The sequence below is a fragment of the Bactrocera tryoni genome, chromosome 3, assembly GCF_016617805.1.
Source record: "Bactrocera tryoni isolate S06 chromosome 3, CSIRO_BtryS06_freeze2, whole genome shotgun sequence".
Taxonomy (NCBI): Eukaryota; Metazoa; Arthropoda; class Insecta; order Diptera; family Tephritidae; genus Bactrocera; species Bactrocera tryoni.
The window spans coordinates 14,628,127-14,643,442 of record NC_052501.1 but is presented as its reverse complement, the minus strand read 5'-3'; the positions used below and the strand labels follow the sequence as shown (position 1 = coordinate 14,643,442).

Below are 15,316 nucleotides of genomic sequence, written 5' to 3'. Positions count from 1 at the left end.
GAAAATTTTAATTTCATGATTAAAAGTGAAGTATCTGAGTAACTGCTGCCAAATTTTGTAGCGTTTAGTTTTGGGTATGCGCATAACCTCATTTTTGAAAAAAAATTTTTAAATTATTTTTACTTTTTTATGAAAAATTTAATTTCATGATTAAAAGTGAAGTAAAAGACATTTTTTTACATATGACAATAAAACGATTTTATTTTTCTTCTTCTTCTTTTCTTTTTTACACACCCATAACTAAAATACGCTCTCGTTGAGCCTTAGCTTTAAAATTATATAGCTATCTATATTAATTACATTTACTTAAGAATTATTTGACACAACTTTTTACATTTTCCTGTATTATTATTTTATTTATCCTCTCCTACCACAGTCCGTGGTACTTGGATTTGCTGATTTTCTACTATTAAATACTTAATTTACAGTAATCACTATTATTTAATTACTTTAAATCACTAACTCGTACCGGAAATTAAATAACTAACAACACTTAATGCCAGACTAAGCCCAAATAGTAGCACACATACATACAGACACATAAATTTGTTTATCACAGCACTTGATTTGTTTAATTATTAGACTATACTTCCGCTTCCATACGCCACACCGCTAGTTTTAAGCCCGTCGGCTGCGCACCAATCAACTATATTCTCTGTCTCGCTTCCTGCTGCACAAGCAGTGGGCAGTGGTGATGGCCACTATGCCCCACCCATCGAAAGCATGAAACTTAAGCACGCTTAAGACTCGGTTTTGTAGGGCTTGAAGAGCTTCGGTTTCGGCTCTGAGACAGCTGTTTGTGGTGGCGTGTATGCGTGACGTTTGGTGGCACCGCTAGTACCGTTATTTTGGCTCATCAATAGACCAACCGACTGTGTGGCGGTTAGATGATGATTCAGTTCATTGATGGTGGCGGGCAGTGGGGTGGTGATATTTTCGCTGTTATACAAAGTACCGTTAGTATTTGTGGCAATCAAAGTGTTGTTGTTGCTCTCATGTGTGACACTGATGAATTCAGCGCTGCTGTTGCTGCGGCTGCTGGTTACGGTTGCGGTGGGGATGGCAACGGTCACCGGTGTGCGTTCGAAAACTTTGGTGTGATCCGAACCGGTGGGGCTCAACGAGAGCGTCGATGAGTGCGACGATGCGGATGATTGCAAATCGAGTGGTGGTGTCTGTTGTTTGGGTGGCAAACTGTTAAAGTGGCCGTACGCCGGGTGTGGTGGTGCTATGGCGCCCAATACGTTGGGATAACCCGAAGACGCGGCTGCGGCGGCCAAAGCGTGTGCGGAGACGTTGTGATGCTGTTGCATTGTTGGCGGTGGCACCGCGCGTGCTGCCATCGGTGCGTATGGATTGTAACGGTATGGTGCATAGTGACCGGGCATTGGCATGGCGGAAGCGGCTAACATCGGATTGGCGGCTGGTGCGGCATACGGTGGATATGGCATGCCCACACTGTTGGCGGCGGCTTGCAGTAAAGAGGCGGCAAAGGCTGGATCGGAGTAGACGGCGGCATATGGCCAGGCGACCGCAATGCGTTGGCGCTTATCCTTCATGCGTCGGTTCTGGAACCAAACTTTAATCGTCGATTCGGGCAGATTCAATTGTGAAGCTAGCTCGCAACGTCGTGGACGCGACACATAGTTCTCTTTGAAGAATTCCTTTTCGAGACGTGTCAACTGATCGCGTGTGAAGGCGGTACGGTAACGCCGCACCGATGGATCTGTAGGTATGTCATTGCCGCTCATGCGACTGCTGTTTAGTGATGTGTCGGGACTGGAGTGGGATCCTGTAAATAAAATATAAAAAAAGAAATTAATTAGTATTGCTGCTAAAAGCAAGGCGTTCGCTAAACCGCGTAGCAAGAAATCGTTATTGTAGCGCCGTTTTCTGCTGTTCGTGAACACTCACCGTTTGGTGAAGGCGGCGGTGTCTGTGATTTCACGTATTGTGTGGCAATCAAATCGCCAACTAACGGTTTCTGATCTGGGTTCACGCTATCGTGCACATGTGCTGCATATGATCTGTATGTATGCATTGTCGTTTATTTAATTTTTTATTTAATATCTCCTGAAATTCAAATCCAAACCGGGAAGAAGCGTCGGTTATTTCTTTTCAACACAAACGCTGTCACACTATTCACGTATTTCAAAATTTTTCACTTTGCTTGTATGAGTATGAGTATGCTACGTTGTTGATTTCTAGAGCTCGAATGATTTGCAGAGACCTCGTGTGCGCCTTTTATAGTTTTCAGCAGAGAGCACACCATCTAATGTCTGAAAACCGGGCGGTTTTCTCTCAATATTGCTTTGGTTACATAAATGTGTTCGTCTTCTATGATAATAGTATTACCACTGGACAACAACAAAGCAAGTAGAAACAATCAACCAATGAAAAGGACGCAATCAGTGGGCATACGGATACTCTTTTATGGAAAGAAGGCAAAGCCAAAGCCAGAGAGAGAGTCATGCACCGCAGCAATACAACAGTGCAACAACCAGAAGCAGGTACATGCATATGCTACATTGAGGTACATATATATATGTATGTGTATGTGTTTATGTGTCTCGTAAAGCCTCGATGAATGACTCTTGCGGTGACCTGTGGTATTTTTTTGTTCTGCCGAATGCATGATAATGCGTCGATGACGGCAATTATGATCGTTCAGCAAATTTTGTGATGAACTATTTATTGCTTGGCTGTGACAAAAAGTACAAAAAGTTGTTGAGGAATTTATACCTAATCATATTTTTAATATAGCATTAAGGTATGTTTATCAAAATTATATTTTTAATAAGGCATTAAAATGTGTTTATTAAAAATCAATTTTATTACAGAATATACTCTTTGCTTCTAGAAAGCATGAGCGTAAAGAAATGAAAACAACTCCACCCAACAAACATGTTGGAGCGTAGGGCGTAAAAGTTCACTCCCCAACAGAGTTGCCGCTTTGTATCGTGCTTAGAGCTAAAAATATGGGTCAAGGCATTGTTAATCTGTAATTGTAAAAATTTAATTGTTCCTAGAAAATACTACATCGACAAAGCTAAAAACAATAAATTTGACAACTATTGATTTTTCTTTAGAGAAAACTAAAGCTTCCAAAAAAAGGAAAAAGTCATTGTTGAGCACATGAGCAATTAAAGCATCTCCCAAATTACATGTAGTTAAAAATTATCTTAAAGGTACTCATAATACAGAATCCGTATACACTTATCGTACTTTATTAGAACGCAGGTAATTTTCTTTTAAGCAGGTATGCTCATGTGATTTCGATAAATGTTTAAATCTTTAAGGATAAATATAAATTGCGTTAATTACATATTTCTTTGACAATTCCAGGAATGTTAAATACAATGAATACACATAATTCATAGCATTTATTCGTAGAAATCTTTATTGTATAAAAATTTTAGTTATGTGATGTATTTTAGATCTATTATTATCATTATTGTTTTTTTGTTTAAATATTTAGGTCAATAGTTTAAATATTTTCTATAGAAAATGGGAGTGTCTGTAAGAACAATAAACGAAGGACATCGTTCGCTGATAACACTGATCTATACTAGTTTTGTTACCTGAATATAAGATCGATGTTGGATATATTGTTTATAGACGTAGTCAATGATTTTATAGGGTTATGTTATATTTCAATAAAACGCCTTTTATAAGCTTTTCTTTTACAATTTACATATTGAGAGAGTTTTTTTCAGGGGTTATGTGCAGCTAAATTTTTCAAAAAAAAGATATCTTTTATTACATTTTCTTAACGTACATACATATATTTAAGAATACACACAGCGAATTTTCAAAAAATTTAAGGTTTTTATTCCTTTGATTAATTACTAGACTTAACATTGCTTTAACGAAATCTGTTTGGTTTTTTAATATCAGAAGATCCAGTTTAGAGATATAGTGATCACGGCAAAAGGCTTTTTTGAGAGGAGATCGCGGAGATCAGCCTTATTTCCTTTCCAAATGAATATTTTTGCTAATAGTTAGTGTTAAAATATAGCTAAAAGATACCATAATATTTCTAAAAATTTTTGGATCTAAATTATTGGGTTTTCCTAGAAAAAATTCTGAAAAATTAGCTTTTTTCGGCCTTCTAACTGTATATAACCCCTTAAATTAGAACATTTTGTAGACTGTAATTCTAGACGTTTGATTTTTATTAAAACTCTCCAAAAATTGTTTGCCTTTTTTCAGTTAGAAGCCTGATTGTGGCGATTACGTGATATTTGTAAGCGCGAAAAAGGTGCGCAGAACCCTAATCACGACTGGAAAGAATAAATTTTATTACTAACAAGCCAATAATCATAAAAACAAGAGCACATTCAATGCTTGCTTGACGCAATTCGTAATCTGGGCATTTGAAAGCAACAAAATTTACATACAAAATTTTTTTCTATAAAGCTGTGCAACTGATATCATATCTATATATTTAAATATTTACCAAAATAATATCGTTTTATAATTTTATACTAATTTTAAATTCCTTTAAAAACCGAAGAACTAAATAAGGCTAGTTCAGCTAATTTTAAATTCTAGAAAAGTTTATTTTTGTTTTTATTTATAATAATTTATGCACTATGATAAAAAAAAATCAATTGAAAATAATCCTCTCTTTATCTTAGCTTTACTTAGAAGACATTATTCATTACGGTCAACTTGAAGACATAAAACCTTCCTGGAAGCATCGTTTTTCGTTACCAGCAGGTAGAAATAAAAAAGATAATAGCAAAGCAATAAAAAAGATAATAACATAGGCGGATTAAACATGATTAAGTTAACGACGTGCTTTGCAACGAAAAGTCAATTTTTAAATCTAAAGCTTGGCAACCTTGACACTCCACCATTGCGTTTCTCTGAGTATGAGAAATGACCAATACTGCAGCTTTTTTGGTCGCCCATACTTCGGCAGCGCAAAGTGCACCGCCTATGCGTATGTATGTATATACAAGTATATACATATACACGTGTGTGCTGTTATATACAAATTTCGTATTCATAGCGATGAACGAATCTTTTGTTTCGCTTATCCACAAATGCTGCGCAGCGCTGGAGCAACTGAGATGGGTGAAACCTTTAATAATTGGATTTTATCTGTTTCATCAAGTATGATATGGCATAATGTGCGTTCAGCAGCGGTAGTGCTGCGGGGAATGAGTGCATACATACATATACACATACATATGTATGTGTTCGTTATGAGCGAAGGAAGTGTGAGCACAGGAAATAACACAATTTGTATGGCGGCCAGCTCATTGAATCGTTGAGTGGGTGGGTGGCTTGTTTAACGAGTGAAAGACTGGGATGCTGATGGTGGTTGATGTTAAAATGTTGAGCGGTTAAGTAGTCGTACTTACTTATTACATATACGTATGTACATATGTACATATATGCAGTGTGCTGTTTCGATGCTTATTTATACATACATACAATCTTACACACATAGACATTTATGTATGCATGCACATAGTATTTACCATGTAGTAAGCACTTGCTCCCAATGTGCTATAAGTAATCAGCCGCTTTAGGCAATATTATCAACGCTAAACTCACTTCCTGCACCTCTTCGGCTATTTTGGTTGTGTTATTTTTAATTTGGGGCGCCTTTTTATATACATACTTTTTATATGTAGTTGTTATTTATATATCGCTCACATATAAATATATATGTATGTACATGAGTTTATATTAACGCTTACTGCTGTCCACGCTCGTTGTTTCGCCTTCATTAGCCACATTAGTTGGCTCGTTTTCATTTTATGGCGTTTATGTGCTTATTTCTCAATGCTCAGTAGCGGTTTATTGTGGTATTGGTGTAGCCAGCTGCCCCACTTTGTCATATACTATACAATATACATACATACATAAATTTGTATGAAAGTATACACCAACTCTAGCCTCAGCCCCAACTTGTCTACGCTCAGCACTAAGTAACGGTGCCATAACAATTTTTGTGTGTTCGTGCCACTCGCCGCACTGCTGTGCAGCCGCTGACGCATTCGGGTCCACGTTAGCAGCATATTATTTGCTCCTTTATAAGGTCTTAATATTCGTGTGTTTCAATTTAATGGCCATCCTTACAGCCAACAACCACCAGCATGTCGGTATACATATGGCTTTGGAGCGGGTAGAAAGTGTGCTCGTTTTTGTTGTTTGGTGCCATGTGGATGGAGGGTTAGTACACATTGCGAAACTTGGCAACGTCAACATGCAGTCAACTAATAAATGACTTTATCTTGTTGATAAAGTTTTCGGTCCCATGTTGCTACCGTTGAGCTATAATGTGGCTGCTGTTGTTACTCAGTTGGTTGTTTTTGTTGTTTATATATATTTTTACTTTTTCTTTGGTATGAGTTTATTGTTATTTGGCTTTTTATATTTTCATTAACCGCCAAGCGATTTATTGTTGTCATCATGTTGTTGTAATTTGATGGGTTTCGTTATTTTTTTATGACGGTAACGCATAAGAACTTCTTAATTTGCTTGTAGCATTAAATTATATTTTGAATGTACATGCATATGTACGTATATATAGCAATTGCAAATGGGATATGTATGTATGTTCGTTTGCATATACTATATGTATAGAAGTACTCAAAAAATTGAAGGGAATGTTACAGATTTTGTTTTTCATTTTAGTTTTGCATTTTCTGAGTATTTTTAATTTTGGAAAATTTATATAATGCGCAAAGTGTAATATCCCTGCTTGAGCTTATGAGCAAAAAAAAACTTTGTTCATATTTTTAAAATTCTTAATTTGCTCTTCGAAATCTATGTTGTCCCTCTCAGTTTACTGAATAGCCAGAAGTCAGAGGGAGCTAAATCAGGTGGTTGTGGCACAATATTGGTTGAAAATTTAGCAAAAAAAACTCACTAAAAATCAAACCAGTATGCGATGTTGCATTATCGCAGTGCAAAAAACCAACTGACGATTCCCATACACCAATTCTTCTATTTTATTGACGGATAAACCCGTTAGTTGATGTGGATGGTCATCCTGGTTCGTCGCCAATCCGTTCTCGATCCTCTGTGAGTGGTTTGTATCAATCAAAAAAATTGCTCACGACAAACAATTATCACCGAAGACCTTTTCCAACATTCTAAATATTCTGAAATTGGATTCCACACACAAAATTTATAATAATGGAACTTCTTTGTTGACGAATTTTACTCATCGTAAAAGTCGCCGAATACACTTTATGTACATATTTAAGAAAGACAAGCGTATACTGAACACTAATAATTATTTTGATGTGGCATTTGGCACAGATATCTGGTATTCTTCTTTGAGGCTTATCTTTGCTTTCAGATTCTTCAAAAACCTAGACATATGGAGTTGAAATTTTTTTGGTGAATGAATTCCGCTCATAAGTACCTAACTTTATCTTACGAAGCACTTGGGAGCAATATTTGATAATTTTAAACTCTCGTAGAATTATTTCGTACTAAAAACATATGAGTTTTGAAGGGTACTTATTTCGATCTCTGCAAATGTGTTTGTACTTGTGTGTATATGAATATACATACATATTATATTATATATTCCCATATTATATTCATATACTCGCATATCTTTTGCCAATCAATACTAATTATTCTTATTATATAATTCTTGCACTAAGTATGTTATTATTACGATGGAACTGTAATGTTTCTTTATGACTGTAATTATGCTACATAAGCTGCAACAATTTTATTTCCGATTTATGCAAATAACTTGTACGTATAGACACAGTAACATTACGTTTAGTTCATCCTGCAGCGCCAGTACTGCTTACAAAAAGTATGTACATATGTATATACTACATAATTATTTATTTGTACATGAATATTAGAATAAATACGTTTAATGCACTGAAAGTGATATAAATAATTATATTAGCAGCGAATATTGGGTTTATTATAAGCGTTAAGCTCTTAAATTTACCCTTCTCAAATAACGATACTAATTATTGGTGAAAGACTCGAGCTCTTGGAGTTTGTCGTTGGCAAAAAAAAAATGTGGGTCAGTGCTTAGTACTGCAAGAACCATTGGACCAGCTATCAGAGCCGTTTGTAGGCGTAAAAACAGAGAAGAGAACTAAAAGCAACGCAATGTGGCAACAACGGTGGCAAACCTCAAACAAAGGGCGGTGGAGCCACAGACTAATCCGGGACATCCATTCCTGGATAGATAGACAACATGGGCACCTAGACTTCCACCTAAGCCATATACTGAGTGGATATGGATGCTTTAGAAGTCATCAGTTCTGATTCCATCACGACTTTAGTTCATATTATCCGACGTGCACTCTGCATAGAAGACTCTGAGCACGTATTTTTTCAATATCCTCCTTTTACATAAATGTATAAGGGTAAAGTTAAAAGCTTCACTTGGCGGTAGTTTCTCGGTAAATGGAAGGATGTCAGCTAAGCGGCAGCTATAATTATGACAAAATTAAAACATATATGTATGTATATATATACAGTATATTAGGCGTCAATCAGTCCGTAAGATAGTTAGATGAGACTTAAAGTCTTTCTCTCTCCCAAGAAGTAATACTTGGTCCGGTGGTTCCGTGAAAGATATAAGCACTGAGTTAGGTTAGGTTTTGCGGATTCAAGTACCGCGCTCTGGCAATGCTTTCTCATCCTATAAAAATACTCATTAAATAGATATACATACCTATTGAATTTCAAAATAAATATATATTTTTTTATCAATATATTCGCTTTTTCCAAAGTTACTAACCAACCTCTGCTGAAGTGATTGCTACCTTCTTACAACGAAAAAAACTGGAAGTTTATTGTTCAGCAAAACACATACAAAATAATCCAGAAAAAATCAGAGCTGTCAGATAATTTGTATTTGAGTTAGAAATGTAGCCAATTTATTTAAAATTATTTTTGCGAAAAATATGTACATACATGTATGTACATATGTATGTATGTATGTATGTCTTATGATAAACTGATTGAGTTGGCTGACCCGAGATCTATACTTTAGAAGTGTATAATCTAAACAAAATATTTGAAATATTCATTTGTGACCTGGTTTAGAGAGTTGTACTCTGTTCGTGTCCTTTCTATAATGTGAATAATTAGGAACTGTCGAACTCTTGAAGTTTAAACTCAAAAATCCAAATATTGCCCTCAGATGGATTGGTAGTTCTCATGACAGAAATGTTGAAAACAATATAATTTTGTTAATGTAATGTTATACATAAAAATTCTCACAAACATACACATATGTATATATATCTATATATTTTTCATTTTATTTGGTTAGCCTTATTTGTAAAAAAATACCACTTCTTCACCTAGCTCGCTAAAAATCTATACAAATACTTATATAATAGGTACATATGTATGTACATTGGATTAATAACTTGTAATATTTGCCACATAACAGCACATTCGAAATGCAGTTTCACTTAATAATTTAAAACAATTTATTGTGCTGGCTAAGCTCTGTAAACATACGAAAGTGTTTTGACTATCAACCTGCCAAGGACAAGGCAGCAAACAAATGCGTAAGCCAGCATATGTATGTGTACATTTGTTTGGGTTCATATTATACGTATGTAAATGCTTACTTACATAGGTATTCGTAATATTATAGGCAGGTTATATACTAACAGACCCAACAATTAGACAAATGCGAAGGCGGTGCAACATATTAACCCAGTTTGTACGCCTGCTAATAATTTTCTCTTTATAACAGCATAATCAGCGACGTAAACTCATTCTGACGGTCGCGGCTATGACAACAAATAATAAATGAATTCTCGCAACCAAAGTGAATACTCATACATGCATTGTATGTGTGCATATATTTATATTTACATACATAACATTTCGGCATCGAGTTAAATGGAAATTGAGGTGGGGGTTCAATTCAAACAGCAAAGTAAATAAGTGTTAAATATGTGTCAGTTGAAGGATAGTAAGTTAGCACAGTGGCGCTGTGAGCAGGATCGCTCGTAGTGGGGGGTTTTGAAAGTCAACTAGTTGTGGGAATTATTTATGTTTCTTATTACTTCTTTTATTGTTGCCTTGGGTAATAATTCAAAATTCAAACAAATAATCAAATTTTGTGAAGATATTTTGTCAAATAAAAGATTTTCCATACAAGAACTTTACTTTGATCGCTCAGTTTGTATAACAGCTCTAAGCTATAGTGATACGATTCGAATAATTTTTTTTCGGATACTGTAACACTGTCTTTAAAAATACGCTGTGCTTAATTTCGTGTATATATCTGCTCAAATCAAATAGTTTCTTATAAAAAACTTTATTTGGATCAGTCAGTTTATATGGCAACCATATGCTATGGTAGTCCGATTTAAAAAATTTTTTCGGAGATTATACCGTTGAATTGGAGAATAACACTTGTCAAATTTTGTGAAGATAACTTCCCAAATAAAAAAGTTTTTCATACAAGGACTTAATTTGGTTCGGTGAGTTGGTGTGACAGCTATATGATATAGTGATCCTACAATTGCGATTCCGACAAAGCAGCAGCTTCTTGGAGTGGAAAGCACATGTGCGAAATATCAGTTGGATTTCTCTCTCTTCAGGCTGTTTATTTACAGACCTACTTTATAGCAACTCTGGCGCTTCCTTTTGGGTATTTCAAAGTTGTGGTTACATAGTAAACCCCGATCAAGGCATAAAAGTATCTTATCATCACTATTTATGGAAATAGTTTCCCATCTAAAATCACTTTTCACCCCTCTTACTAACACTCCACATACGCCCCTGTTCGTCGTGCAGTGCATAATTAAAATGACGACAGATTAGCTGCAGGTATGACTAAGTAAAACGTGGTGGCAGCTAATTAAAGGACAAAAGTATATTCAAATTTTACACCTTCCACAACCAAAACGGTAAATGCAGTTAGCCAACGGGTATTAAGTTGTCATGTACAGCCGACGAACGGTTAGAAGCACCAGTGCCTCATATGTACAAATGCATTTAGAGCGAGGAGAAGGGTGTCCTTTGCCTTGTGTACGCTGACTATCGCTCTATTTGCTCCTATAATATGGCTAAATGAGTTCTTGAAAGGCGTATTGTTGTAATGCGCTGCAACTCGTCACTATTGCACTACTTTGCCTTCAACACAGGCAGTCATACATACATATGTACATACATACGTATTAGCCGTGCACATTGTGGGTTAAGTAAAGAGATGCAAATGCACTAATAAACTCCACAACAATAACGCTTAGCGAGTTGAAGGAAATGCAACAACAACAATGCGTACAAAAGGTAGTGCTGCAGAATTTTCCCTTTTTCACGAAGTTGGGTTAAGTTGCGCTGCTTAGCGGCCAGTCGTGTCCATTTGAGTTGTGCTGAGAGCGCTGTTGTGTTGTTGCGTTAAGCCGTTGCGCGTAAACATTGGCATAATTGGTTAATTTTCTTGTTACGCTTTATTGTACATATGCAACAATTACAACAATTGTAACAATTTCACTTTCTGTATTGAGTTTTATTGCCGCATCTTGAACAATCGCCGCCACCAACCGCCGTCCACAATGTCGCTTGGCTTGGACAATGTGTGCAACGGTGTTTGTATATATGTAAATATGTATGTATGTATGCGACACGCTGTGTGCCCGCAAACCGATTCGCCGATGAGAGTTAAGAGTGAAATGGTTCAACATCAATTTCTTCATCAATTTCGATAGAATTTTCCAATTTCAACAATTGTCACAACCTTTTCCGCTTTTCCGCTATTCAGTTGGCTATGTAAAAGAGGTTATGCACATACTTGGTGCATACAGTTGCCCATTTCTTCCACCTCACATAGACACAATAGGAAAGTAAAGTTCTCTGAAAAGTATTTGTTGCATTTGTTGTGTCGTCAATATTAGATATTCACCGGTTCACTGATTTCCCTTGAACGTATCAATGTCGTTGGGTAAGTCAAAAGGTTGGCCAATAGTTCAATTTGCATACTCAGATACTAAATACCAAATAGTTGCCTCAACATGCGGCAAATTTAGGTAACGAACGGGCTGTGATCTGTCAACGCGCTGTTCCAGGGTTAAGCGGATTAGCGCACAAATATTGTCTAGTATATGTTGGTATGTATTTATTTTCTGTGAATCGATAAACTCGACATTTGCTTTTAGCTCACAGTTTGCTAGCACACTCCCACTCTGACCTGTCGTTACATAGTTTTGCACCTTTTTTGTGCTGAATGACTCTAATTTCGGTAATATTGTCGAAAAGTTAAATGCCGTTAAATTGTTACGTGAGATTATTACTCGCATTATTATGCAACTGCTAAATGTTTTGTCACTTATTGCCTAACTATGCGCACCATTCAAATGCCATTGTGCAATTTTTATTGTTTGGTCAAATTAGAGCAGTAAAATTGCTATGGACAGTTGTTTGTTTTTGGTGGGCTACTGTGTAGCCATTGTCGTTTAAATGGCGCGAAATTAACTTATTTTTAAGAGTGGTTTGAATGTTAAAAAAAAGTCTTATTAATTTGATGAGTCAATTTGGACATTTTTGGTGATTTTTAAGCCTTTTATTTTTGACTCTTTCAATAATGAAAAATTCAGGTTTTTTGTGTCAATACGCATGTACTTCCAGTGGTCGCTATAATATATGCCAATAATACATTATATTTCGAAATCTAACTAACAAAGTAACCAAATTAAAAATTGCTAATATATTATTATTATTTTATTATGTGTCAAACATTATATAATATAAACCGAAACTCTATTAGAACGGGGTAGATTATTTTAGAAAGCAAAAACAACTTTGTAGAATGAAACCGATTCGAAAAGAAAGATCAAAAATGAAAGGAAAAGTAATTTACAGGCAATTTGAGGTGAGGGAAAGGAAAGGGAGGCGGTTGGTTGAGTTTTTAGGGGCTTAAAACGGTTTATCTCGAATTCCGGCAAAATTATAGAAAAAAGTTATATTGTAATGAAAGGATCTAAAAATTTTATATAATTTTTTTTTTTCAAAAAACCTCAAAATTAATATGAATTAAGCAAATAACCGATTATTTTTATCTTTTTTTTCGATAAATTTGGGGTAAACTATGTTTTTATGTGTCAAACATGCTACATATTTTTATTTAAACTATTTAGTTTTCCAACTTATTTTGACCTAATATCGGAAAAAATTCTAATTTTCAAACGATTTCAATCTCAATTCTCTTTTTTTCACTAAATTAGGGGTAAACTAACCTTTTTAGGTGTCAAACATGCTCTGCATTTTTATTTAAAATATTTAATTTTCCACCTTATGTTCACTTAAGGGGATAGGTGGGTTTGAAATTTTCAAAAAAATATATATTTTTTTTGTTTATCTTATTAAACTCTACAACTCCTCTATAATATAATCCTAAATTTTCAAGTTGATCCGAGTAATGGTTTCGAAGATACAGCTTTGAGAACTTGTGCGCTCGAGGCTAGCTAGGCTAAGGGCGCCGTCTTTAAACGCGTTTTTTCGAAACTGTGTTGGGTATGTACTAACGGAATATGTTAGGTTTTTTAATTTTAGATGAACCAATAATCAATTATGCTGTCCACGGCGAGAGCACTTTTTTGCGAGACACCCAGAGAGGTGAGGTCTCAACGGCTGAATTTTCAACATTTTTATATGCAAATTTCAAGAAACATTGTTCAAATATGTATGTACCTTTGATATGCCATATTATATTTTTCAAATATATGATTATTTATATATATTTTCTTTTTGTACTTTTGAAACCCACCTAACTCCTTAATATCAGAAAAAATCCTTATCAAAATAACTAGTTTTTGAAGTCGTAAGTCCCTACGTATTTTTCGTTGAAATCTTAACTTTCTGATCATATATAATATATGTACTTATAATATCTCTCTGAAAATGAAAAAATGCCCACTAAACGATTCAACCTCCTTTCACATCTGTTACTACGAAATAACAGATAGATAAAATAAAAAATCAGCTTATTAGAATTTTTATTTCTGAAACGAATACAAAATTTTATGACAAAAATCGGTAAACATAATGAAATCACAACTATCATAGTGGGAAAAAACTTAAATCACTAGTTTTAGGGAAAACATAACATATGTCAAGCTTCAAGTTCAAAAAATCTCTAAAAGTAGATAATGAGTTCAACAAAAAAAGTGGACAACCGACCAATGTATTGTTCTTAATCTGAAACTGCGCTGCAGAAATCAGATATTACCAAATATTTTAACACAAATGAAAAAAATAAGCCTAATTAGATACCATCCCAACAGAACTGCTTGCCAATCGCTTGCTTCAATTTAATAAGTTTTTGTCGATAGCGTTCTAAGCGTTAGAAGATCTCGCCTCTTTGATCCCAAAAATACAGAGAATTACCTTGACCTAAGATATGTTCGTTTTTGTCGTTGATTGGTTAGATTTCACAAAAATCGCGTTAAAGGTACATACATAAGTATATTTATATATTTTAGTGTCTGAGTGAAGTAGACGGGTTTCTTTGTAGTCCCTAAACATTTTTGTAAAATCTCTTAGTTATAATTAGTGAAAGTGTTATAGTTTGGTTAATGACTTACCGGGAGACTCGACCATCCGAAGTAAAATCTGATTTGTATTAGACATTTTATTTTTAATTTCTGGCCCCTTTTCGTGGTAAATTAGACAAAATAAAACTTAAATTAGACTTTTCTCCATACAAGTATAACAGCGAATTAAAACGTGCACTTAATTTTAATCTGCCGTTTTGTTTTGTTCGAACAACAGTTTCGCCTCTTTTCGTTTCTCCTTCTTCGCTTTGGCTTTGGTTATGGTATTGCCAGCCACTAAAAAAAGCAACTATGGTTTTGGGACAAAGGACTAGCCGTACCCATTGACAGGTGTTCCCAACTATTTTCAGACAGAGGTATGGTCTCTGAAAATTGTTGGTGGTGTACACCAAAGAATGCTTTTCGGAGGAATTCAAAAATTTTGAGAATGCCTCCAAAAGTCAAAGCTGAGGAGACCACTGCTGCTGGACCGATAAAAAATTGTGAAAATGCCGACCAACATAACAAAGGCGGAAAATCTGAGCAAGTGCAGAACAGTGAAATTGTTAATATTTTTTGTAAACTGGGCACAAAAATCAAGGAGCTTGAAATTATAATGTCTGGCCAGAGACATACTAATCAAGCTATGCGCGACCTTGTAAGCTGCATAACAAGCCTGTACGACAAGGCTGAAAATCCAGAGAATCCGCTGGAGAGAGCTATGGTAGGGAAGGCGTTACAAGTATTCCCTTTTCACAGAGAAAAGCATTACGCCAAAGAGGAAAGGTGAATTACCAGGTTACCTACCACCA

At 35.3% G+C, this 15,316-nt stretch overlaps 1 protein-coding gene across 1 annotated transcript; it reads right to left on the bottom strand.

Annotated features, from left to right (window-relative positions):
- Positions 1–217: 217 nt before the first annotated feature.
- Positions 218–14,716, bottom strand: LOC120772743 (segmentation protein even-skipped). The gene is made up of 2 exons (XM_040101503.1): positions 14,556–14,716; positions 218–1,792 (listed from the first exon to the last, which is right to left on the bottom strand). Exons 1-2 carry the CDS (start codon positions 14,599–14,601, stop codon positions 741–743), a joined length of 1,098 nt encoding a protein of 365 aa, XP_039957437.1. The 5' UTR covers positions 14,602–14,716; the 3' UTR covers positions 218–740.
- Positions 14,717–15,316: the final 600 nt, after the last annotated feature.

Coding starts and splice junctions, on each gene's coding strand:
- LOC120772743 (XM_040101503.1), bottom strand. CDS start 14,601: ATGTCTAATACAAATCAGATTTTACTTCGGATGGTCGAGTCTCCCG. Junction 1,793..14,555: donor TCGGATGGTCGAGTCTCCCG/GTAAGTCATTAA, acceptor TTTTATTTACAG/GATCCCACTCCAGTCCCGAC.